The sequence below is a fragment of the Cyanistes caeruleus genome, chromosome 1 (assembly GCF_971803275.1).
Source record: "Cyanistes caeruleus chromosome 1, bCyaCae1.hap1.1, whole genome shotgun sequence".
Classification (NCBI taxonomy): domain Eukaryota; kingdom Metazoa; phylum Chordata; class Aves; order Passeriformes; family Paridae; genus Cyanistes; species Cyanistes caeruleus.
Genome location: NC_141701.1, coordinates 39,121,823 through 39,146,700, shown reverse-complemented (window position 1 = coordinate 39,146,700; position 24,878 = coordinate 39,121,823). Strand labels below are relative to the sequence as shown.

The 24,878-nt window shown below is 39.3% G+C and overlaps 1 protein-coding gene across 3 annotated transcripts in view; it reads right to left on the bottom strand.

Moving 5' to 3' along the window:
* LOC111924721 (DGAT1/2-independent enzyme synthesizing storage lipids-like) overlaps positions 1–24,878 on the bottom strand; it is a 51,694-nt gene that overhangs the window by 6,785 nt on the left and 20,031 nt on the right. The window contains exons 2-5 of one of the 3 annotated variants that reach the window (XM_023921032.2): positions 6,945–7,067; positions 6,737–6,836; positions 5,593–5,757; positions 2,961–3,154 (exon numbers count right to left, since the gene is read on the bottom strand). In XM_023921032.2, the coding sequence (XP_023776800.1) occupies positions 2,961–3,154; positions 5,593–5,757; positions 6,737–6,836; positions 6,945–7,067 (582 nt within the window). Of the gene's footprint in view, positions 1–2,960; positions 3,155–5,592; positions 5,758–6,736; positions 7,068–12,845; positions 12,972–24,878 lie in introns of those variants that run through there. The other 2 variants (XM_086887989.1, XM_023921031.2) reach the window with 2 other exon arrangements.

Genomic DNA, 24,878 nt, shown 5'->3' with positions numbered 1-24,878 from the left:
CTGATTTTGTTACTAATAAATGTAATTAATATCCCTAAGCTGAGTCTGGTTTGCCCATAATGGTGTTCCAGTGAGTGATTTCTCCCAGTCTTTATCTCAACTCATTAATCTTTTGCTTTATTTTCTCTCTCCTGTCCACTTGTGGAAGGCAGTGATAGAGAGGCTTTGATGGGTGCCTGGAATCCACTACACCCCAGTCTTTGGTCAGCCTGGAAGACTAGTCTGTCCAGTATTGAAAAGGATGCAGCAAGGACAAGCAATCAAACTTGAAATGTGTCAAAACATGGGATCCAGTAACTACTACAGGCCTAACATTATATAAGAAGTGATAAATCAAGGTTAATATTGCCCCCTCTACTGTTAAATGCACAGAAGACCTGTTTGTTTGGGGTTTTTTTAAAGTGTTTAGTTATCTAAGGTTTGTCTGATTCCAGACTTCCAGAAAAATATCAATGATGCTCAAAGTTCAGTGAAGCTTGCAAGCTAATTACAGCAATGTCTACCATAAAGGGATCTGGTCAGAGTTCCTGACCATAAAAAAAAAAACCCACAGAGCTGAATGAGGGTAATAATAAGAGTTATAAGATATATAAGATATAAGAACCAGCAGCACTGTAAAGGCAAGCCCAGGCTAGTAGCTGTCAAAGGATAATACACTCTCTCTGCCCTCCTGGTAACTGTCCTGCAAAGTGCCTGTTTTACCAAACATTACTCAAAGGGCCACAAGACCCTTTCATACTGCAAGAACCTTACCCTCAAAGAATACCTAGTTCATTAAATAAAATCCTAAAAACCTCTATCAAAAACCAACCACAAATTCTGTCAAGAAAAGGAGGCAACAATTTTAGGTACTACTATTCAGTTATTTCCATGTGCTTCTATATTATGGAAGAGTGGTAGAATCAGGAGAATTACTGGCAAGGATTCTTGTGATGTGTTTTGATCAGGGTGGCAATCTATTTAAGGGCACTCAGAGTTTTTAATTCAATTTTTATTTAAAAACACACAACCTGTTACACTGTATTACGTTAAGGTTCCAGGTGAAGGGAGAACATCTGGCAAAAGTTTGTCCAGATGTTTGAAGTAGCTTGAAAGACAGAGATGAAAGCAAAATCAGTAGAAATCTCCCATGTTTTTTAAGTGACAACTCTTTCTAACTGTTTCAGCATATTATTCATTTAATTCATAAGGAGACTATTAGGAGACAAAATGCCCATATGAATTTCACTGAGTTTATCCCATTCACATTCTGACACTTTCCCAGCAGTGGTGGTGTACAGGCCCACACAATATATGTATACCATATATATATGGTATAATATATGAAGTACCATGACTAACACCTACCCTTTCAAGAGAAAGGGCAGGAAAGGGAACAGAAACACATAAAACCTGACTATTAAAAAACCACATAAGACAAGATCTGGAAACAAGATTCCAGGCCTAAAATTACTTTATCAGTTGGGTAAGTGCCCCTAAGTTTATTCTAGTGTTTAATTATCTCCCCACAATAATTTAGAGATGGAGTTATGAAGAAATATTAACCTAAAGTGTGCATCTTCAGATCCTTTGTACTGGGAGCTACAGCACAAGAGACCAAAACAAGGTTTGAGAAGCATCAAATTGGGTGAGGTTCAAAAGAGATAACGGCACAAAAATCTGAAAGGCATGTTAAGAAATTAAAGTTTCATGGGAAGAACTCAGCTCCCTGTACAGCTTCTCCTATATAGACAGGAAACTTTATGTGGAAAGTCTAAGAGCACTAATTGATGAGATATTCATAAGAATGTGAGGAAAAAGTGATGGTTGTGCAATTCATGAGAAAGCAGTAGAAAGTGCATGGCAGAACAGAGAAAGCCTGGATTTGCACCAGGATTGTCAGACACAAAATACAATGCTAGGTCTAAATTAAGGAAGAAAACTTGTCTTTAGAGGTGGTGATGATGAAGAGAAGTGGCAGTCAGGAAAAAGAAGACAGGGTTGCTGCTCTTTCAGATGCATGCCATCCCAAACAAAATAATTTCCCAGAGACTGTATCAGAAAAGCAGTCTTCCACATAGATTTAGATGCAAGTCAGAGCTAGTGGTAGAAAGTTGTATTTGTAGATCATCATCCATATAGAAACTAACTGAAACCTTGGCCATGAGTACATTGGTGGAGTGCAGATCAAGAGAAGCACATGTCTGGAAGATGCTGAGAATCTGACATCCACATTTAACACATTTCAGTGCTCTGTTTTTATGTAGAACTAATTCTTGTTTGGCATCATTGGCTGAAAGACCATTTGACATGGGAGAGTATTAGGTTCCAATTTTGGTTTAGTTTCAGCTAGAAGAAATACAGCTCCAGTATTCTAACAAATTCCTTGATATGAATGAAAGCATGGTGAGGGAAATGCAAAAACTGCTTCAAAAATGCACATATGATTCATCAGGCACTGATGTAGACAAATATTGAGTTAGTTGATGCAATCTTTCACATATATGAAGAAAGGTAAGGACAAAATACTAGAGCCTACCAGAATAAATGAGAAAAAAAAAGAAGGTTAATACATTAAAGAACAACAATAAAATGGTTGGCTAAGTGGAAGTAAGACAAAAATGTAATTTCTATTAGGATGTGAAAAAAGAATGAAACCTTAGGGCAGTGTGGAGAAGGACCACAGTGAAGACTCTTGAAATACAGTCAATATGAAAGACTGGATGCCTGCACGATGAAACTGTAGACATGGAACCACAGAGATGGTTTGAAATGGCCAAGAAGAAGTTTGACAGTTCCACAAAACTTTTGCTCCTTGTGAATTAATGTGCTCGAGGAAGGAGATGGAAAAAGGAAATGAAATCTTTACTTCCCAACCATTTCTCCTGGAAGATTTTCCAACAAATGCTCCTAAGCTGCATTTTATAATGAAGCAGATATGCAGAAAGCATGTGCTGGGATTGGTAACATATGGCACTTACCACTTTTGCTTCTAGAGCGACCTGAGCAAAGCCTTTTCGGTTTCCCCACATGAGCTGATAACTTTCGTCACTGAACAGCGCTTCTCGAACTCCACCTGGTGAGATGGACACCAAGTATCCATTCTTCAGCGCACCAAGACACTCCTCCCTCGTACCTGGTATCACACCTGTCACTCCCAACAACAATTTAAGTCCTGAAACAAATAAGTAGCAAACGTACATTTAATATAACAATATATGTCCCAAATACTGTTTGCATATCAGAGACAGATTACAGCTAAATTAAAATCTAGTAGCTATATATTTAAGCTAAGACAAATTTTTACGAAGGAAGGAAGACACCTACAGAGTAAATGCTGGCAAAATGACAAATATGTGACAATATTTGTGCCCAATATTATGACAATGAACCATCTTGTCAGGAACATTTCAATTAAAAAATTCTTCCACATGCTATCTTCCATAATTATCACGCAATTTATGTCAACAAAACTTGTGGGTCATAGCTAGAAAACTAAAAATAAGCATCTATTCTTCTATCCTTCTTTTTATATATATATATATATATAATAAAGATTATTACAAAAATAAATATCTGACAAGCAGCTATTTTTGGTCTTCTTTTAAAATGTGATATTTAACACTTTAAACATTGAGGTTTTGAGTTGTTTATTTGAGTATTTTGTGGTTAAATTGCCATCTACAAAACTGTGGATCAAATTGAACTGTCCTAAGACTCTCAAGATGCATGAATGACAAAAGCTAGCAGGGCAATTTCAGCACCACATGAATGAATCATGAATGAATTCACCACAGTGAATCTCCTTCCTCTGTTTCCATAACTGGGAATTCTCTAAAAGACAGCTTGAGACCCATAGAAATACTCTACGCTTTCTAATATTTTCTTCATATTTTTAATATATCAGTTTGGAGCTCTGATAGAAAGCAAACAAGTATTTCCACAATCTTCAAATTCCCTGTTCAAACAGCATAGTTTGAAAATATTTTTTTTTATATTAATAAATAGAAGCAACAGCTCTGGACTGACAGAGGTCTGTGACAAAAACTTTGGAAGACAGTGGATAACACAGTGCTGAATCTTGTAATTTAATTGTATTTAGTCTTATTTAGGGTGTCATGCTTGACAGATCTTTCTGTCAAAGGCAGATGTTGACTTTGTTTAATCCCTTTGTGAACTCAGAAACAATTCTGTTTTATCCTAAAGACAGGAATACCATATTTTATTAAGCAAAGAAGTTCTTCATTTGCTTGGCTTTAAAACTTTGAGAATTATAATGTATCACATGAAAATATTATCACTTCTTTTCCAGGTCTCACAGAATTTCTTATTCCTCAGCCATGCAAGGCTTCTGTCTGATGTCCTAGCTCTTCAAAGTAAGCAGTGCCACACTTCTGAATCATCTTTGTCTTTTTTTTTTGTAACTTTATTACTTAGCAGCTATTCTGAGATGGAGAGAGTTATTAATTCACAAGAAGAATTCTCCTGTAACTGTAGTTAATCCTGTAAATAAATTGAGGTCCAGGATATGCTCATGAGCATTCTAAAGAACCAATATGTGAAGTGTTACATTTCTTTGCAAAAAGTAAGCATAGTAAAGCAAGAGAAGGTTAGGGAGAAATTTCACTTTTAGCCACACTCGACTAATGCAATGGGGAAGTCTAACTTTAATTATTTATAGCCTTTTTTACCAGATGTATTTTCATAGTCCTTTTGAAGGCTGACACAGCATTTGCCACCTTTTGTTGCTCTAGCATGAGTATAATGCAATCAATATGTTATGCACACACCAGTCGTCCAGAAACTGCGCAGCTGAGAGTGTTGCTAACAAATGTGTACTTTATATTTGTAATAAAAATCTGTGCTAGGGACACTTCAGTTTGAACATACCCTCTTATTTATCCTTTAAAAAAGGAGTCTCCATTGAAATGTTTTGCTAAACTTTCTCATTTTTTGAGTGCGCTCTTAAAAGCCAATCATCTTTTGATATTTTCTTACTTCTGATGTGCTCTGTGTTACTCAGTATTTACTAAGTATGCCTCAAGAAAGTTATTGTCATCTTTCTAGGAGTGCCTGAATATGGTTTTAGCATCAAATAGTACTTGCTTTCAGGAAAACTTTGTTTCCTGAAGAGTGTCCTTCTGCTTCTAAATAGCGTCCTTTATTCTCTATATTGAAACAGCTTTTAATTTAGCAGCATAAAAGTGTCTTTAAATAATTCCCTTGCTATTCTTTCTTTACTCTTCTTTATGGCTTGTTTTTCTAAAATTTAATTATCTTTGCTTCTCTGTATCTTCTCCTGACCAGATAGCACTGGGTCAATAGTAGAGTCCTATCCAGCATTTTGTACTGAGGGATGACATTTCATCCCAAAATGATTATATCTCTATTTGTTGGCTTTGGAGGGTTTACCAATGTTTTCACTGAAGACAGGATATGCTTCCTTGTTTTTCCTGTTACATCTACCAACTTTTAATTTAAATTTAATTTAACTTTTAATTTAGAAATGTGAAAGCAGTCTTTTAGTTTAAAAGCTCTTTTTCAAGTACAGTAAAGTACACCAAAACCAGGACAGGTTAGGTGAATCCAGGAAGCTTAAATACATGTTCTTACCTGGTAAACGAAACACAAAATGATCAGCTACTGACAGACAAATCCTTTTTTTCCAGAGAAACAGCCTAGACAAAAAGTAAAGGTAGTCTATAGGAATAGCTCCATGGTAATACACAAGAATGCCAGGTCCTTCTGGGAGGTTTTCCACACCATGAAGCTCATAACCTGTTTGGGATGGAAAGCAATACATTGACAATGATATCTGTAAATCATCTGGCAGTTTAAAGAAAAAAATTTACTGTCCTTTGTTAAATGACCTTCAGAGACTTGTGAAAGCCTCTGTAGCAGCTTTCGAAATAATTAAGTTCTGGATGGATCTTTTGGTCAATAGCATAGACAAAGTCCCTCAAACACCACAGCTTATTACTAGACTGCTTTGTTGGTCAATTAAATCATGAGATCAGACCTGAACCTGACATTTTCCCCAGTAAGGGCACTAAAATATTTATTTCCCATTAGGAACTTTTTGTAAATAGTACAATAATAATATTTTTTAAAAAATTAGTAACTAGTGTGAAAATGCTTCATTTTCAGAAACAGAGGCAAACAGTCTGGATACTTTCCTGAAATCTGGAAGTATGAATCTCCATTCTGTGTCAAGGAGAATGAAAAGTTTGGGATTTTCCATAATAAAGTGTTCCTCTTTTAGAGAAGGTGAGATGTTTAAATTGAGGCCATAATATATAAGAATCCCAAAGAGAGGTTCTCTCCACAAGGGTTGTGTGTTCACTTCACAGTGGGAGGGAATTTCCTCACAGACATGCACTTCTATGAATCCTTGTCATGACTCTTCCTACATCTGGTTTAGGTTTTGGGTGGAGTCATACTAGAAGACTAATGTATACAACAACTTGGGAAAGACACAGCTTTTGCCAACTAAAATCTCTGTTCCACCTTGTCTGCCTTCATTTCCATCCCTGCTACAGCTCCTGCCATGAGCCATTTGGATCGGATTAGAGTAGGCAGAGACCTAGGAGGACATGGAGAAAGTTTTATACTGCAGGATGTTCAAAGAAGCCATACAAAGTATTATAAATGTAACTTATTTGCATCCATTTGGAAAAAAAAAAAATTAAAATTTAAACTTCTGTGAATTTATCACTTACTGTAATTCCAAGCTTCAGACAAGTCATGTCATACTTACCATGCCACACTCTTGCATATATATCCCAAAAGCTTGCTATAGTTTTTCTCATATCATTCCAATCATCACTCAAGGGATCTCCTTTTAACTCATTGTTCCTCTGATAGATTAAAAGCAAAATATTAGTAAGGTAAATGAAAAAGACAATTGTTAAAGGAACTATAAAAAAAACTAATATTGCACTAATTGTCAGTGAGCCAACGATCACATGAAAAAGGTATTTCTTCAGGAACTCCACAGCAGTCCATTCTTCCAATGCATAGAAAAGGCAGCTGAGGTTGGTCATTGGTATCTGCCCTGAAGCACAGGATTCTTTTCTACCTATCACGTCCTGCAGGGAGAAGAAAAAAAAAAACAAAAACAAAAAACAAAAACAGCTGTAGTTTCTCAGTTTAGGAAGGTTTCTGATGATCTACCTGATGCTTATTTTGGTATAGCGCAGGTTCAAACATTTTGTGTCTCTCTGTCATGCTAAAATAACTGCTGGCTAGGAGATTATCCATGTATTTATGGAATAGGGGCTGAAACAAGAAGGGCTGGAGTTCAACAAAGCCTCAGCATCCCTGCAACATGGCTGATCAGATGATTTCTCTCAAAATAGGGTAAGTGGATAGTATTTTTAGCAGCATTAGCCAAGACTGCTGCCAGTGTGGGCTCTCTGCAAAGATATCCTCTCTAGAGAGTCCAGCCTGGGCTTCTTCTCCCTCTCACTTTGGCAGCAAGAGGATCAGACAATGGAGTGAGCAGCTGAAGGGACAGCAAGCAAAACCGAGGAAGTCATGGCTTTTTCACAAGGCCTGGTGGTGTCAGGGACAACACTTGGTACTGCTGTAAGCACTGAAAAAAACAGTTTCCACCCCTCATCCATACAACCCCCCTTTCCTTCAGATCTTCCAGCCCTAGCAAAGGCCAGGAGAGCTCCATGGCCCTATTGATTGTTTTCCACATGCAGCTCCCTAGCTAGCCCATTCCTACAGCTGACCCTGCCTGCCTGACAGCAGGTAGTGGTTACACTGGAATGCAAGAGCACTCCAGCATCGCTGGCTGCTTTTAAGATTCTTGAACATTAGCCAGACATTTAAACATTGCAATCCAGCTCAGTAATCCATAACTGAATACAGATTTTCCTTTCCTCAATCAGGTTGCTACTTGTTTAACGAGGGGATTTTTCTGCTCCAGCACCAGAACAAGTACCTACAAGAAACAAATCCTAAGTTCCAAAGTCAGTGCCAAGATCATGAAATACAGCAAGCTCAGACTTCTCTGACTTTACGTCTTCAGCTGCGTACTTACATGAGCAAACCCGCTGTACACTTTTGTTTTCCTTCTTTGAAGCTTTGAGTGGAATATAGGGGTGGACTGGTGCAAAGCACAGCTCCCTTCAGAATTAGGGATGACAAGGAGTACAGCAAACAGCAACACCGGAAAGCAGCCATGAAAAAGCACTAGTCTAACATGCATCAGGGCAAGCAAGCCCCATGGCAAGCCCTGCAGAATAAGTCGCTGCAGTAGCTATAAATTTGGTCTCACACATGCCAGTGAAATCTGTCCTTATCTCAAACCCTTTGAACTCCACACTGGCCGCCAAAAAGGACCACTTGATTTAACCCCAGCAGCTGAGCACCACACAGCCACTCACTGGCTCCCCGCTGAAGTGAGATGGGTGAGAAGATTAAAAGTGAAAAAACTCTTGGTTTGAGGCAAAGGGCAGTTTCTTAGGTAGGGCACAAGCTGGAAGGATAGTAAACAAAAAGGAAGCAAGCACTGTTAAAAGATGCTCCACATGGAACAAACAAATGAAATCAGTATGAAAAAAAAGTAAAATAAGAAAAAGAATTAGCATGGAATTGCTTATATCCTAACAACTGGTGCCTCACTAAGATATGGGAAGATCTGAACATTTTCACTGAAAATAGATTTTATCAATAACATGAAAGAAAAAAGGAATAGTCTGCATCATTCAGATATTAATTTATGTTAGACAGTGTTTAAGAAGGATAAAACTGATGGTGCAGTGCTACTTTATAGTAAGTTATTGTTTGTAAAGTTCTGATAAGAGCAAGGACTACAAATCCTCAATGAGTGCAAAGCATGCTGTGCTGACAGAGCCCAGGAGAAGGGCATTTTAAGGGGGCTTGCCTCAAGCTACTGAATCAGAAATACTGAGCAGTACCTGGAATAACTTGTTCAGCCTGCAACATAGGGTGAAGAAAGAGTGGATTTTGTATTGTGATTGGGGGTTCGGATCTGGAACACAGACTACTACAGCCAGTAGAAAAAGTGTTCTAAAATCACATGCAAAATGTCTGTATCCATAGCAAGTGCATCAATAATAACCCCTATATGATATGGGGATTAATTTGGATATAGATCACTGATGAACAAGAGATCATACAACCTACCAACAAGATTTAAAATTATTCCAAGCATGAGTAATTGCAGACTCAACAGCCAGATAAACTTCTGGCAAGATAACTGAGAAGTTGGTAACTGATGCCACTCATTCTAATTTTATGGGAAACAGACCTTGTAAACAAATTCACCTTCATTCTTTAAAGAAATTAGAGGTTTAATAGCTTGTACAGGTTTCATGCACATATATTTTTAACAGGAGCTCTTAAAGAGTCATTTAAAGTCTCACATGAACTGCTACTTGAAAGTCATCCTTCCACCAGTCCTTCCCGCTATGTTCTTGCCCCCAGCCTGATCTCCTGCAGGATCCCCTGGCTCCCTGCTAAAGGGAGGCCAGCAAAAATGCTGGCACAAGAAAAATCACTCTTGGGAACAGCCCAAACTTAGGTTGGCATATGAGTATTATGCAAGTATATTACCAATGCCACTTGGCATTTTTATTAAAAAATCAATCTCTTTTAAATGGAGCACATATGCAATGAATGTCGTCATCGACTAGAATGACAATAAAATATCCATCAGTACTGGAATCTCTACCAAAGGAGAGCTGAATCTGTGCCCTACATCATTCAGCATTTTCAGAATTTTCTTCCAATTTTAATAGGATGTTTACATTGATCAATTTTAGCAATGTAACATTCCACTGATTGCTCTTCCTCCAACCCAATTTTTATGTAGTACAGAATCACTTTCTGGCTGGAAAACAAATACCCTTAACTTTGTTAGCTCACAGACTACAGTATAAATTAACATCTTAACTTATTAATTTCTGATTATAAGTTCAATATAGACACCAGAAAATAGCTTTAGAAAGAAAGTAAAATGCACCAATGTGCAAAATCATTTTGTTTGTTTTTTTTAACCTACAAAACAGATTTAACAGTACATAGTTGATCAAAGACATCTGAAAGTAATTGTGTAGGCACAGAGTGGGTTCATCTTCTGCCAGGTAGCTGGATGGGTAGGATTCAAGCTAATTCAGCATCATTCCAGCTGAGTCCAAGGGTAGAAAAAGAATAAATTATTGACCAATTGAGGAAAAACTAAAAGCAGCATGGCTTTTTCTGGAAATTTGGTACTGTGGTTCAGTTTCTGCTCTCGCAGTTCAGTTGCACACTACCTCAAATATTTCATAAGGAAAGAATGAATTCCAATCACTGAAACCTGGACCCCGGTATTTGGACTATATGATGCAAATCCAACATGGTAAATGCATCCCTCTAATGTCAGTATAACATCAAAGGGCTACAACAGGACAGGACTTCTATTTTTCCATGGCTATGTCTCACCAATCCTCTGCTGAAACCACAAGTACAATTTTGAAGCATTCTTTCTATCAAACAACATATATGAAATTATTACAACTATATGAGTGCCTATTGCAGGCCTGTTACTAACAACCTCCTTGACTATGCACTAGGAGACAGTGCAGGTGGGTCACCACAAAGCAAACACATTTACTTATAATGGCTTTGGTTTTCCCCAAATGTAAAATTAAAGAGAGAAATTTCTCTTCTGCTTTTATCAAATCTGAGCCAGGAGCAGCTCCAATGTGCTTTAATACTGAATATCCTCTAAAAGGTTAGCAAGTGGGTATAGTGTTGTGTTATTAAAAAAAAAACAACAAAGAAACATTTTTTAAATAGCCTACATTTTTCTCATCTTATCTAGTGATGGACTTGAAGCTACTGTTCTGAGTGGTTTCATTGTTCTTACAGAGAACAACATGTGTGTTGACATGTGAGGTATTTGTTTGGGCTCCACCTATAAAGCATATCGAATTCCAGAGTAATCACTGTATCTACACCTGTAAAATTATAGGTGATGTCAGAGAAAGACAGAACTACTGTGAAAGGTGCTCCCCTTTCAACAAAAGTCTCTTGTAGTACAAGGCATTTAGATCCTAAAGTCTTGCTGAAGCATCATTTGCTGATAAGGATAATCTTACCAACACTATAATCCCAGGGAAGAACAAAGCTGTCACAAGAGACCTATTACAATAAAATTAAAACCTTATCACTGGCTTTCAGCCATGATTGAAGAGTCATCATCTTGGTCCTGCTGCTCAGTAGTTTGTTCTTGGCAATAAGTGTAGCAGAGCATAGTGAGAAGATGCTTTACCCAGAAGCGAGTGCAAAGCAACTGCAGAATTTTGGAGAGAAAATTTTTTGACACTTGCTTTCTTGTGACAGACTCCTACTCTTCACTTAAACTCAATTGTTCTGTTTCATGAGGGGAGTCATCCAACAATTCTGCCCCTTGCTTTTCAATGTAAATGAAGTTCCAGTTTTATTTTCCCTGGACATTTTGTGGCAATTCCATGGAAAGAAAATAACTCACTTTCTGGTCTCAACCGGTCACCACCCACTTTATTTATCTCCATAAATCCACCTATCTTGTACCCTCCTGTGTTTGTAGAGTTTCCCCTGCCTTCAGCACATCCATCCCCAAAATGAAGAGTCTCTCCCCTCCAGACAGAAACTATCAGCAATTACAGTGCTCAATCCATCAGGTTTTTGCAGTCATTCTACCTTTTATACTCTGCAGAGGATACTAAACCCAGCATACTGGTCCCCATTTACAACCTCAGCAAATACAAATAACTGAATCCCCACTTGGGTTTGATTGAGCATGTGGATATTAGGCACTAGCCCTAGCTGAGCATCCTTGCTCAGCTTGGTTGCCAGAAATGTGGCAGGTAAGAGCTAGAAGAATAATGAAATCATAGAATGGTTTGGGTTTCAAGGGACCTTAAAGAGCATCTGGTTCCAGCCCTCCCTGCCATGGGCAGTGACATCTTCACTAGCCCAGGTTGCCCAAAGCTCAATACAACCTGACCTTCAGCATTGCCAGTGATGGGGCATCCACAACTGCTCTGAGCAACCTGGTCCAGTGACTCAACATTCTTATGGTAAATTTCTTCCAGATATTTAATCTAAACTGCTCTCTTTCATTTCAAAGCCATTCCCTCTTGTCCTGCTGGTTACATGCCTGTGTAAAAAGTCTTCCTCCAGCCCTCTTGTAGGTCCTTTTCACACTAAAAAGCTGAAATGAGATCTCCCTGGGGCTTTCTCTTTATCAGGCCAAACAATCCCAGTTCTCTCAGCCTGTCTTCACATGAGAGTCCTCTGATCATCCTTGTGATCCTTCCCTATACCTGTTCCAACAGGTCCATGTCCCTACCGTGCTAAGCACTCCAGAGCTGGATCAGCACTCCAGGTGATGGCTCACACCTGGAGCAGAGTAGAGGGCCAGAATCATCTCCCTCACCCTGCTGGCCACACTTCTTGGGATCCAGCCCAGGGTATGGTTGGTTTACCTGACCTGTGAGCACACATGGTCGGGTGTACAAAGAGGGAGTACAAGGAGCAGCATCTGGGTTCAGGTCTGGTACAAGTGAAACACAAGAGCCCACACCTACATTTGTCCCTTTACTTCACCTGGAAATGTCATTTAACATTTCCAAACGTCAATACCGCGAAGACTCGGGGGTTTCCTCAGTGCCGGGCGCTAAGGGCCCCTAAGAGCAAGCAGATCGTCGCTGAAGCGCTGGAGCGCGGCCGGACCTTCCCGCGGCGGCGGCTCCGCTTGGGGCGGCTCAGGCTCCCCCCTCACCCCCCGTCCCGTCCGGTCCGGTCCGGTCCGGTCCCATCCCCTCCCGTCCCGTCCGGTCCCGTCCAGCCCCCGCCCCGCTCACCTGCCCGCGGCGGCGGCGCCGTCCCGGACCCCGCGGCTGAGCCCCGTCCCGGGATAAGAGCACCGCCGCCCCCGCACCCGGCCCGAGGAGGCGGAGCAGAGCCTGGCAGACACAGCAGGCTCCGCGCCCACATCTCCGTGTGATTCTTCCACGATAAAAATCCCGGGACGGGCGGCGGGAGCTCCGCCTGGGCTCCCTGGGATGGAGGAGCCGCTTCCCATGGCAGGGGAACCGGGGAAGCGCAGAGCCTTCTGCGGCCTCCGCTTATTGGAAGGAACAAGGCTCCCTAGGACGTGCTTCCAGTCAATTCATGTCTACGCTGATCAAGAAAACTTCCCGGCAGTGTCACTGACTGCTAAGTTGAGAAAATGCACTGGTTTTGCAAAGGAAATAACCTCTTTACAAAGATTAAGAGACTTGGGTGTCACACAGACTCAGGATATAATAAAAGCAGAACACAGATAGAACATGCTAATATGACTAAATTCAGTGGAGGAAACCTGAAACGTAATCAATACCCTTATGCTGTACTGTTGTTCACCTTCCTCCTTATCTAGTGGAGGTCTTATTTAGACTGATACAACTGATAGATATCAATTTTGAAGTTCAGAAAATGGTTAATCCAACCTGTTTAAGGCAGGTGATCAAATTTCATTGATTGATTTGATGCAGAACAAGAAATTGGTTCCCATGAAGTAAAATGCATGACTCTAGTACTTTGCTTCCCACACACATGCAGTGCTAAAGCTGTGGTCCAGGGGAAGGGGACACAAACCTGCAAAAAGAGCATCCACCACTGACGCTTTTCTGTTGGCTTCTGGTTTTTATGGCACAAGACAGATTTGTTCAATAACAGGTTTTCTTGTGAAGGAATAAAAAACTTGATACTCCTTGCCTAGCATGAAGCAGCAAATCATTGGAAAAGTGAAAAAAAATCATTTTGCTGGTAGAGAGTTTGAGAGAATACAGATAGAAAGTATTTAAGAGGTAAAAGTACATTTAGATAATCAGTGCAGAGAGAAAAAAATGTACATAATACTTACCAGCCAACACCAAATGCAGCTGAAATTATTTTGTTTTATTGGCATATGTTTTGCTTCCTTGTGTTTGCATGATGGTGTACTATCATCCAAAGAGTCTGGATGGAAATGCAAGAACTAAAACTACTATTAAAGAACAGAACTAAAATAAAACAGCAACGTGATAATGTGGATATTGAAAAATACGTTGGAATAAAAACTACTGAATAGCATTGTGTGAAGAAAAAAAAATAATTGCATTGCTATCTTTGCTTCTCCTTTTTTTTTTTTTTTGAGAGTCAACTTGAAGAAAAAGTGGCATAAGGCTTTTTCAGAGTATTTTTAGGAGTCTGATATGGGCTTCTGTCAGCAGATTTGCATATGAAGGGAGATTTCTAATGACAGACAAAACTACTCTGAGGAATCCATGTAATTACATGAAATCAAAATTTAAGTATTTGGATCTCATGGAATGGGAAAATATAACAGAGATGAAAAATTTCAACAACGTGGAATTTTTAGGTGAAATAATGGCAAAAAATTTTAGAAGGTTTCCAAAATTCCTACAGATACCTAGTGTACAGTGTGTATTATCAAGACTATAAAGATTCTATGAGAAATGGAGCAAAAGGAACTGATTGGTATAATAAACTGTGCCATGTGAATCAGAAGCATATGTTAAACTTCAGCTAAAAATAAAAGCAGTAACCAAGGTGAGATAAATATAAAAAATTAATACGGCTGAAAAAGTACTTTGCTCTAATTTTGAATTAAGGTAATGAGATGGAGAATTGGCAGATTGATCATAAAGATGAAGGAGGAGAAATAATAAAACGGGAATGAAAAATCAAGGTTCAGACATGGTAAGAATAGAACCAGTTCATTTTCTCAATCTATGCAAGAACAATGTCTATCAGATTTAATTCCTGGCCCAGCAGTAAGGAGTTTCTAGTAGCTTTTTGGAGTTTAGAATACCGTGTGACCACAAATAGCAAATTTAACACTTATATTTGAGAAATTAAGAATAATCAGGAGTCTCCTGTATTCTGCACTACCCAGTGTGTTACAGACCAATTAAGTGTTAAGAAAACAGAAATTCAAGATGTGGAGAAATGGTAAACTCATTTCTTTTTCTAATTGTTAATGTTGCCAGGCAGTCCTGCCAATGGCATGAAGCTATGGGAAGGGTAAATATAACCTTAGGGCTTATCTCACAAAGTTCCGGGTAGGATTACTGAAGTGTTACAGCTAACATTGAAGGCATGGCTGAGATCTTCTCTGAAATATTTCATTTAATTCTATTTCTTCCTTGTTTGCATAGATCAATTTACATTGAAACAAGGACAGAAAACAGTCCAAAGAATGAGGCAGAGGCATGTGGCTTTTTTTAACATATCAAAATGAAATTCAAAATGGGATATACCTGTTGCTGTTAGATAATTTTGGGAGTAAGAAGGTAAAAAAGTAACTCAGTTAAAGTTCAGTCAAAGTGCAGAATAAATGAGAGTTAATGGAAATATAACTTTGGCACATTATATATTCCAGTAAGTTTTCCAGAAAGAAAAACTGAAGTTATGAATCTCTTTACAAAAGAAGCAATAGAGTTTCAACTGCTATTTGAAAGTTGAAAATAAATAGTTTACAGAATTTGGTAGTTCCAGTCTGGTGATACTTGCACAACACTGCAGGTGAGTTGTGCTGCGAGCTGGCTCCCCTTCTTCGAGGATGAATCCAGTAAAACATGGAATGATTAATCCTTTCAGTAGCTGATCACAAGTGATGTTCACCAGGTCTCAGTATTGGGGGCTGCCCTTTTTAATATCCTCACAGATGACCTGGGTGAGGGGATTGAGCGCACCTTCAGTCAGTTCACAGACAATACTAAGTTGGGCAGTAGTGTTGATCTGCAGTATAGTTGGAAGGCTCTGTAGAGAGATCTGGACTGGCTGGACCAATGGGCCTAGGCCAGTTTTATGAGGTTTGACAAAGCCAAGTGCTGGATCCTGCCCTTGGGTCACAACAACCCCATTGCAGCTCTACAGGCTGGGGCAGAGTGGCTGGAAAGATGCCCAGTGCTAAAGGACCTGGGGGTGCTGGTCAGCAGCAGCTGAACATGAGCCAGCTGTACCCAGGTGGCCAAGAAGGCCAAAGGCATCCTGGTCTGCACCAGCAATAGTGTGGCCAGCAGGAGCAGGACAGTGATCATCCCCCTGTACTCAGCACTGGTGAGTCCACCCCTCAAGCCCCGTGATCCCTCTTCTCTAAAGCAACAAGCAAGATGAGATGGTGCCAAGTTGCACCAGGGGATGTTAAGATTGGCTATTAGCATAAATTTCTTCAATTAAAAAGTTTTTCAGGCATCAGAACAGGCTGCCCAGGGCAGTGGTGGAGTCACCACCCCTGGAGCAGTCCTGGAGGAATTTAAAAGTCAAGTAAACGTGGTGCATAGGGACATGGTTCAGTGGTGGAATTGACGGTCTTAGGTTAATGCTTGGACAAGATCATAAAGGTCTTTTCTGCCCTAAATTATTGTGATTCTATTCTTAACATAAAATGACAATTTGTGTTGGGAGGCTATAAAGTTTCTTATTAAAAGAAACTGATTACTTGGTTCTAAAAATCTGCCTCAGTCTTGCTTCCTGTCTCTTAATACTTGCTTGAGTATGTATGCCAGAAACTAGACAGGATTAGCAATTGCTACTAACCCCATTCTGGAGCAATGGAAGTCTTTGTGGGTTCTTAGGGTTGGATCCTATTTCAGGCAGAAATGTTGCAGAGTGATGGGAACAGAGACCTGTTTTGGAGGTCTCAATAAACTGAACTTGAGCCCTCTTTTTTTTTTTTTTAACACTGACATTCTAAACATATCAATCACTGATGTGAAAATGTGGGAATCAGGATAATACCACTGATGTGGGATTATTTCCAGGAAGGCTTGGAAGCTTTAGAGGTGGCTGCCAAGGCAAAGAATAATTAGTTTTTATCTTCTTGGAGAGATGTTTCACTGGTGATGAAGAAAATGTGCTTTTCCTTTAGATCCTGAAGGAAACATCTCCCAGTAACATTCTTGGAAAGCTGTTATAAAGATAGGATTTGCTGAATGTAGATGGTGTAAGAAACTATACTGCTCAGACAGGGGTATTCAGACATTGTGTGAAAACTTGTTCTGTTTATTCCTATGTAAAATCAGCAGAATCAAACCAGATTCTGCCAAGGCTCAACCTTATCCTGTGCTTGCAAATATTGCTACTGTCCTGGAGGAAAACATTAAGTCACTTGACATTAAAATTTAGTGGTCTAAAAACTAACTCAGTTCATTTGCCTTGGAGCAGAAGATGATAATCTGAGGAACAACACAAAGTACTTCTAGCTCCAGGAAGAGCTCCTTCACCTGCATAAGCCATTCCTCTTACATATGCAAGATCATGACAGCCAAGGCAACCTTGCTGCACAAGTTTCCCCATTTCTTTTTCGTATCCCCAATTTCATCCTTTTCTCCTACAGCTGTCAGTGTGGGTCAGCTGGCTCTAGATTCAGCATCTAACTACTGTCAGGAAAAGTGGTGTCAGCCTGCAGGACTGGAGACCTCCTAACCACTGCAGCTGGAGGTTGCTGCTTGACAGAAGGGTATCCCTTCACTAATACCACAAGTTTGCATCCTGCCTTCTTGTCATCCATGGTTTTTAGCACATCATTTGCTGCTAGCAGAGATGTGACAAATCAATCAGTATTTTTTGGGTCAATTTATAAGAAAACATGATCTCTAGCAGCTATTGTTATCTTTCTGCATACCTTAATATTCTGAAAGTGGCCTCTGCATTCTTTTCCAATATATGTGCACTCTACTGATGTTCATATCATTTTCCTGCCTTCCCTTTTTTTCTTATCTAATTTCAGTCTGCATTATTCTTCCTCCCTATTTCTTTCCCAGCACTAGTCCTTAGGCTGAGGTTCTCTCTTTTTCTCTTTTCAACATTAATCCAACTCACTTGAATGAGCCCTGCCTTGTCTCCATCACCGTTGTTCCTAGTTTCTTTTCCCAGTTCATCACAGTGTCACCAAAGAAAGTTCCCTTCTATGATTAGGTGCACTCTTCCCAACATCCTTTCATTGACCCCAGATTATTGAATCTCCACAGCCTCATTATCTGGAAATGCCACTGTCGTTCCCAGCTCTTTGGGAGCTTTCAAACACAATGGTTTGTTTGAAAAAAAAGCAGGTCCCCAGCTTCTTTCCCTCTCTCATACCTGTGAAACCCCACTGATGTTTCACAATTCCCACCTTTCCTTCACACAAACATCACTATTCCCTTGCACTTCTCTTTCCCTCCAGTCTGCTGGAATTCAGCAGTTGCCATAAAATTTCATGGCCTACACTGATAGTCTTGTGCTGTTCAGGTGCCTAGAGGCACGGTAAAAAGGATGAGTTTTCTTGTTTTATTATCATTTTAGTCTCATTAACACTATATATTGAGAAAAAGTATAGCATAGAGAGGACAGAGTCTGGCAGATCAGGGAGTCATAGCATATTTTGGTTGGAAGGGACCTTAAAGATCATCTACTTACAACACCCCTGCCATCTAGATATTTAGGTATTAAAAGGTGACACTTTTCTGAACATAAGCACTCTACATTTTTTACTACATAATAGATCAGCCTCGATTCAGGCCAGAAACATCTAGTGATTTCCCTCCATTCAGTCCAGTGTCACAGTGGATTATTTAGCCTTTGAGTCTATGGCTCAAAGCCTAAATAAGCAGTTGGTAATGTAACCAAGAGCAACATATGGGTCAAAGGATAGAAATACTTAAAATTTGCCTCTAAACCATAACAAACGTGTCACACACAACCTGCTGTCATCAAGACCGGACAAGAGGGAGGAAGAAACAATTTATCCCAAATACAAACAGAGGTTCAGAAATGTTTGCAGTAGTTGCACACTGTTTCCGGGGTTGCAACACCCGCGGTACCTCAACAAAACAACGCACACATAGTTTCTCTGATAAAGCAGTGCCATTCTGAGCAGAATGAACCAAGACCAGTGTGATGTGAACAGTCAAAATACTAGTGATGGCCAAAAGTTTATATCTTTTAGCAGGACTGAAGTGTATTTAATGTACTTGCCCTGTGTTGTTGTTACTGAGAGACACACATGCAAATAATATGGCCATTAGCTATTGCATGATTATTTTCTAAACTCATGTACATATAGATACAGTAGAGCATGGCCTTATCTCATTAGACATTTTCCATTATGTAGGGTTGTAAGGCTCATTCCATGGCTGGACTCAGGTCTTCCCTTCAGAATTGTCTGATGGTGCCATTTCTCCTGATATTGTGAACCACTTCAAGCATCATAAACAGCATTTGCCATCAAATCCCAAAATAAACATCGTAATTTAATTTAGGTCCGGATTGTCAAGAGGTTGGATGACTTTGCTCTAGTTATTACTTCAGTTAAATACTGTAATAATAGCATTCTTTCTATTGCAAGTAGTTGAGTGGGTGTATATGTAGCAATTATCTAAGTGGGTAGAATTTGCACAGATGAAAATGAAGTAGATGAGCTGTAATATCAAGTGTGGGTGACACGCCTCCCTTTATACACCCTTTCACCTTGCCCACACAGGAGGTATATACCAAACAGGGCCACCTCCTGAAGGGCTGGAAAGTCATAAAACCTTAGTGGAGCATGGGTTTTGCTGAATGGATCTGTCTAGGATGCTTTATGCTTCAGGAATTTAAGAGAAAAGTACTTGCTTTTGACATTTATGAAACTGTAACTTCAAATATTCTGCCTAAAGTGAAAATTTTAAGAATGTTTTCTTCTGCATAATTAAGAAAAGCCTATGCGAATTATAATCTTGACTAAGCCACAGCAGATAGAAAATGCTAAAACCTACTGCAGGAGTTTTTTGTTTTGGAGATTTTGGGGGGGATTTGGGGATTCGTTTTGTTTTTTTGTTTTTGAGATAAACAACAGCTCTTCTCATAGGGGAATATAGTTAAAGACAAATGAGAAAATATTGTAACATCATTTCAGATTGTGGATGTGTTCCATTCCTAAATAAAACCGGAAAACTCAGCCTGAAATGTGACAAACGTCACCTGTATGTTAACGAGGAGTCAGAACCTGCAGTCAAGTTTCTTACTTTTTAATGATTTTTCTTATGGTGGAAAGTACAACATATGAATGCCTCAATAACATGCTTGGCCCAGTGTCACTGAGACATTTGAACCATCTCTTCAGTAAGCCACTGAACTGGGAAGGACTGGGTCACCTCAGGAGGGGATCAGATTCATCCCCTTGTTTATGGCAGTGCTGCCTGTGTCCGTGTCTACATAGATGTTTGTTTGTATCAGTTTAAAAAAACCCTGGTGATAGATATTACCCCACAACCCTCCAACACGATAATTAATATTATTATTTTGTTATGAGTCTTCTGCAAAGCAAGCAGGCATTTCAGGAGATAGAGGATTGTCTGTTGGAAGGCATTGAAAGACAATAAATTAAAGCACTTTAATATTCCATTAAAATTAGTGGTAATCAGAGATACACATTTTCTTGGTTGTAATTTTAAATGCTCATTGCATGACACAAGAAAAAAATTTAGGAGCTCTTCAGGAGCATGTGAAATACAGTAACCTACACAATTAAACAATAATAAATCATGATTTCAAGTAATTTTGCAAAGGCAATGCTATTAGCTGAAAGGAACCTAAAAAATGGGGAAAACCTTAAGTTTATATTTTAGTAATAAGAAAGTGAATCAAAAGCACCATACTTTATTAATTAGACTGGCTGAAAACTTTCATCTTCCCTGCATGTTTTTCAGTCCCCTTTTCCTTCTAAAAAAGGACCAATGTGCTTTTTGAACTTTTTTTTTTTCCTGGATTTTCAATTTCTAGATTTTCATCAATCAGCCACACTTTGTACCAAATCAAACAAGGATTTTTCAATACCCCTATGACTAGTAATGAATTAAATAGCTGATTTACAACACAATGACCTTATTCTATCATACATTTACTGTTATCTAAGGTTACATTGTGTCATGTTTTAACCCCAGATGGCAACTAAGCACCACGGTGCTGTTGAATCCAACAGCCTACAGGTAGGATACAGAGGAAAATAGGAAAAATTTGAAACCTGTTGAGATAAGAACAGTTAAATAATTTAAATAAAGTAAATAATAACAGTAACAATAACATCCATGAAAAGGGAGTTAACAAGAAGACATAGAGGAATAAAACCCAGACAGACAAGTGATGCTCATTACAGTTGTTCACCAGCTGCTGACCAATGCCCAGTCCATCCCTAAAGTGGGACTGGCACCTTCCAGCCAACTCCCCCCAGTTTATACACTAGGCATGACATTTTGTGCTATGGAACATCCTTTTGACCAGTTCAGGTCGGTTGTCCTGGCCATTCCCCCTCCTGGATTCTTGTGCACCTGCCCACTGCCAGAGCATGGGAAACTGGAAAGTCCTTGACTTGGGGAAAGACCTGCTTAGCAACAGCTAAACCATCAGTGTGTTATCAACATCATTTGCATACTAAACCCAAAACACAAAACTGTACCAGCTACTAGGATGGAAATGAACTTTATCCCAGCCAAAACCAGGACACATTTGTAGCTGCAGTGGCTACTAATAAAAACTTGTTAAAATACTAGGTTTTTAACTTGGTTAAAAATTTAAAATCTGAAATAGAGTCACCCAAGAAGTAAAACGTACCATCCTTTACATCTTTCAGAATAAAATTTCAGTTTGCTAGACCCACTGCAATGTGTTAAACCGCTTTCACTTCACTCACTGTACCACAGACATATTTAGGAATGCTGCCAATTCAACAGAAGCAGGATCCTTAGTTCTCATCCACATATGAACTCTTTTTATACTGCTCTAGCAGAGTGAGGACACCTGAAAAATCTTGTTATTCATATATCTCTAGGGCTTCTTTACAGTCTTAGAATCTAAAATAAGTTTCCTCTAAAAATACATAGTTTACATTTAAAATGCCCTTCACTTAATGAAAATGTAATTCATTTTAGCTGCAGTTCATTTTGAAAATATGTGTTGTATATTCACACATATTCATTCCCCTGCCCAACATGGGAATGTGCCTGTGCTTGGCCACCTCAGATCAAATAATCTGAATAATAAAAATCCTTCTCATCATTTTTTCTGAGGGTATTTTGTAATAAATACTGCTTTGCTTTAAGGATTGAACAAGTTTCCTTTTCCTGTCTGGATAATCAGAGCATTTTTTTCCAGAGTTCACGAAGTGATTTCCCAGAAAATATTTCTGGATATGGATTCTGAGCCACAGAACAGTCTGTTCAAGTCACTGACCAGCAGGAGATAAGATGGTGTTTCCAATTAATGATGCTAGCCTTGATCTGGACACATCACCTTGATGTAGTTGTTTTTTTTGCCTCTTGTTACAGCAATATTGACAGGAGCTAAAAAGTACTAGCCAAAGATATCATTACTGATTGCTGGCTGTGCCTATGAGAAAACGTTGGAATCTTGGGCAATCCAATATGTTCTTGCATGTCATGATTAAAAGTGTACTTGATAATTTATCATTCATCTGAATAAAAAAGAAGGAAGAAAGTGGCAGGGAGATTTCCCTGTCTTTTTCAGTGAGAAACCCCAAGACTTTGCCTTTTTCTTCCCACTTTAGCACAGAACTCAGTGGTGCTCTTCTATTCCAGCCCAGGGATTCCCAACATAAGGATTCATCTGAATTTGTAGAACGCTTTTTTTTTCCTTGTTAAACTAAGTTTTCCTTCTTCTTTCTAACTATAAAGATGGATCATGATATCTGGTTAACAAAATGCATCAGATTATCAATATAATGTGTTCTTGTCCCTTTCCACCTGCTGATTTTTAATCATTCTGAACTCTCAGTTACAACTGAAGGAGTCTACAATATTCTTGGGTCAGACAAAGACTGTGTCATTTGGTAGCTAATCTGGTAATTAATTTAGGCCACTCCTCGGCATTTCTGTATTTCAGTATTTCTACAAATATATATATATTTCTAATAAAGGCCTGATGTCAGTATTTGCAGCCTTCCTGTATTCACCTGTTGAGCTCTTGGAAATTTATTCATTACATGTATTCAGAAAGGTGTTTTTCCCAATGATAAGTTTCCATGAGGTTGGAAGATACCAAGACAAGTGTGGCTGCTTCTTCAAACATAGCATTCTTTTTTTGGTTGGGTACCTCTGAGACAAATTTTTCCCAGATGTTAAAATTTAATCAGACAAATGACCTGTGCTCTTTCCTAAACTTTGTAACCCTGAAACTTAGACTTCATGTTTATGCTGCAGATGCCAAGAAGGCCATCTCTTTTTTCCCTCTGCAACACTATTTTTTCCCAGGTGGACTGTGTAACTACAGAGCAGATTGCATCAAGGCTTGTTACAACACTGCTAAGGTAGACGGAAGTGCACTCTGTCATCACAGCCCACACCACCAATGCTCAAGAAGTATCCTTGGCCTCAGTGTTCTGAGGATATACTGCCATTCTCACATGGCCCACATCTCATCTGTAACTTTCTGTAACTGCATCCATACTGCTTCTCACTGCCCTGCCACTACTGAGACCTCCAAAAGGACTTGCTCTAGGGATAAAGCCTTCCACATTCCTTATTTGCCTCCAGGATTAAGAAACACATAACTCAGTAACTCTGAACAACTCCTGAAAGTCTCTCATGAAGTTTTAATATGAACATAAACAGCCACATGAAATTAAGTGAGAGTGACTACTCCCGGCTGCAGTCCTTTAAAGTGCATTGCCTTTATGGATATTTGCTTCTTGCCGTTCCTCCTTTCTTTTTCAGAATCTGCTAAGAATCTGGATTCTGGGATTTTGGCATCAGGAATTTGGTTGATGCCAGACATTTTCCATCCCACAAACTCATGCAGCAGGCATGGAGGGAGCAGGGGAGATCATGATTGATATACTTGAAGAGTGAAAACTCACCAAGCTCTGCAGACTGGGCATGTCAGCATGTAAATCTGGATCACACACCTTCAAGATTCCAGTTGCGTTGCTGCTCAGAATACCTTACAGTTGGCAGAGTCTGGGTAGTTCTTAATGCAGCAGCAGCAGCTTTGATACAGGACAGACTCAGGACTGTCTCAGGTTGGAAACAATCTTAGCCTACTGACCTTTGATGGCCAAGAAGTTTGTTAATCCCTAAGGAGTGAAATAATTAATTCTGATGGGAGATTATAAAAATAACTATAAGTTTTTAAATACTCTGTTATTACCTCTGATTGTTAGGTAAAAGGCAAGTGCACTCCCTCATTACTTGGTCACGGTTTGGTATTACAGATTTAATCTTGAATTAATGTCCTCTTTCATCTGCCACCCTAGGCTTTGTGACTGCCTGTGTACTACATGACTCAGTACCCCAGCTAAAATCATTCTTTTTTCTAGCCATCAGGGATACTGGCTGTCCACATAACTCCAAACCTAAAAACTGAAACTGCAAACAAAATACCATTGCTCCTGGTAAGATATTCTTACTCCTGTTGTCTTCAGGTAAGAAGCTACTGAATTTTTTACCATTTCCATTTGCAAATATGTGGTTGAATTGATGAGTTAAACAGTACCTGAAATAAAGATGTCCTTTTAAAGGTACTCTTTAAAATACTTGCTGATCAGTGTGTGCAGCTAAGTGCAGCTGTCATTACGCTGCTGTTTTCTATAACTTGATGAACTATAAGTAAATTGCTAGATAGCCTACTCAGTTAACAAGACTTTCAAAAGTTCTGTCTTCTAGTGATAAAGTCCAAAGACCCCTAACGAAACACTTATCCCCTGTACCCTGTAGGGCTTTCAGTACAGTGTCTTTGAATCATTCACCCAACAAGGCAGCTCTGCTAAATGTGCAGCTGAAAGTAGTCAATAAGAAGAAAAAACAGTATTTGTATAGATTTTGCTTTTCTTGGTTTTCTTGCCTCAGTGGTGTGCCTCCATGCACACTGATGCCTCA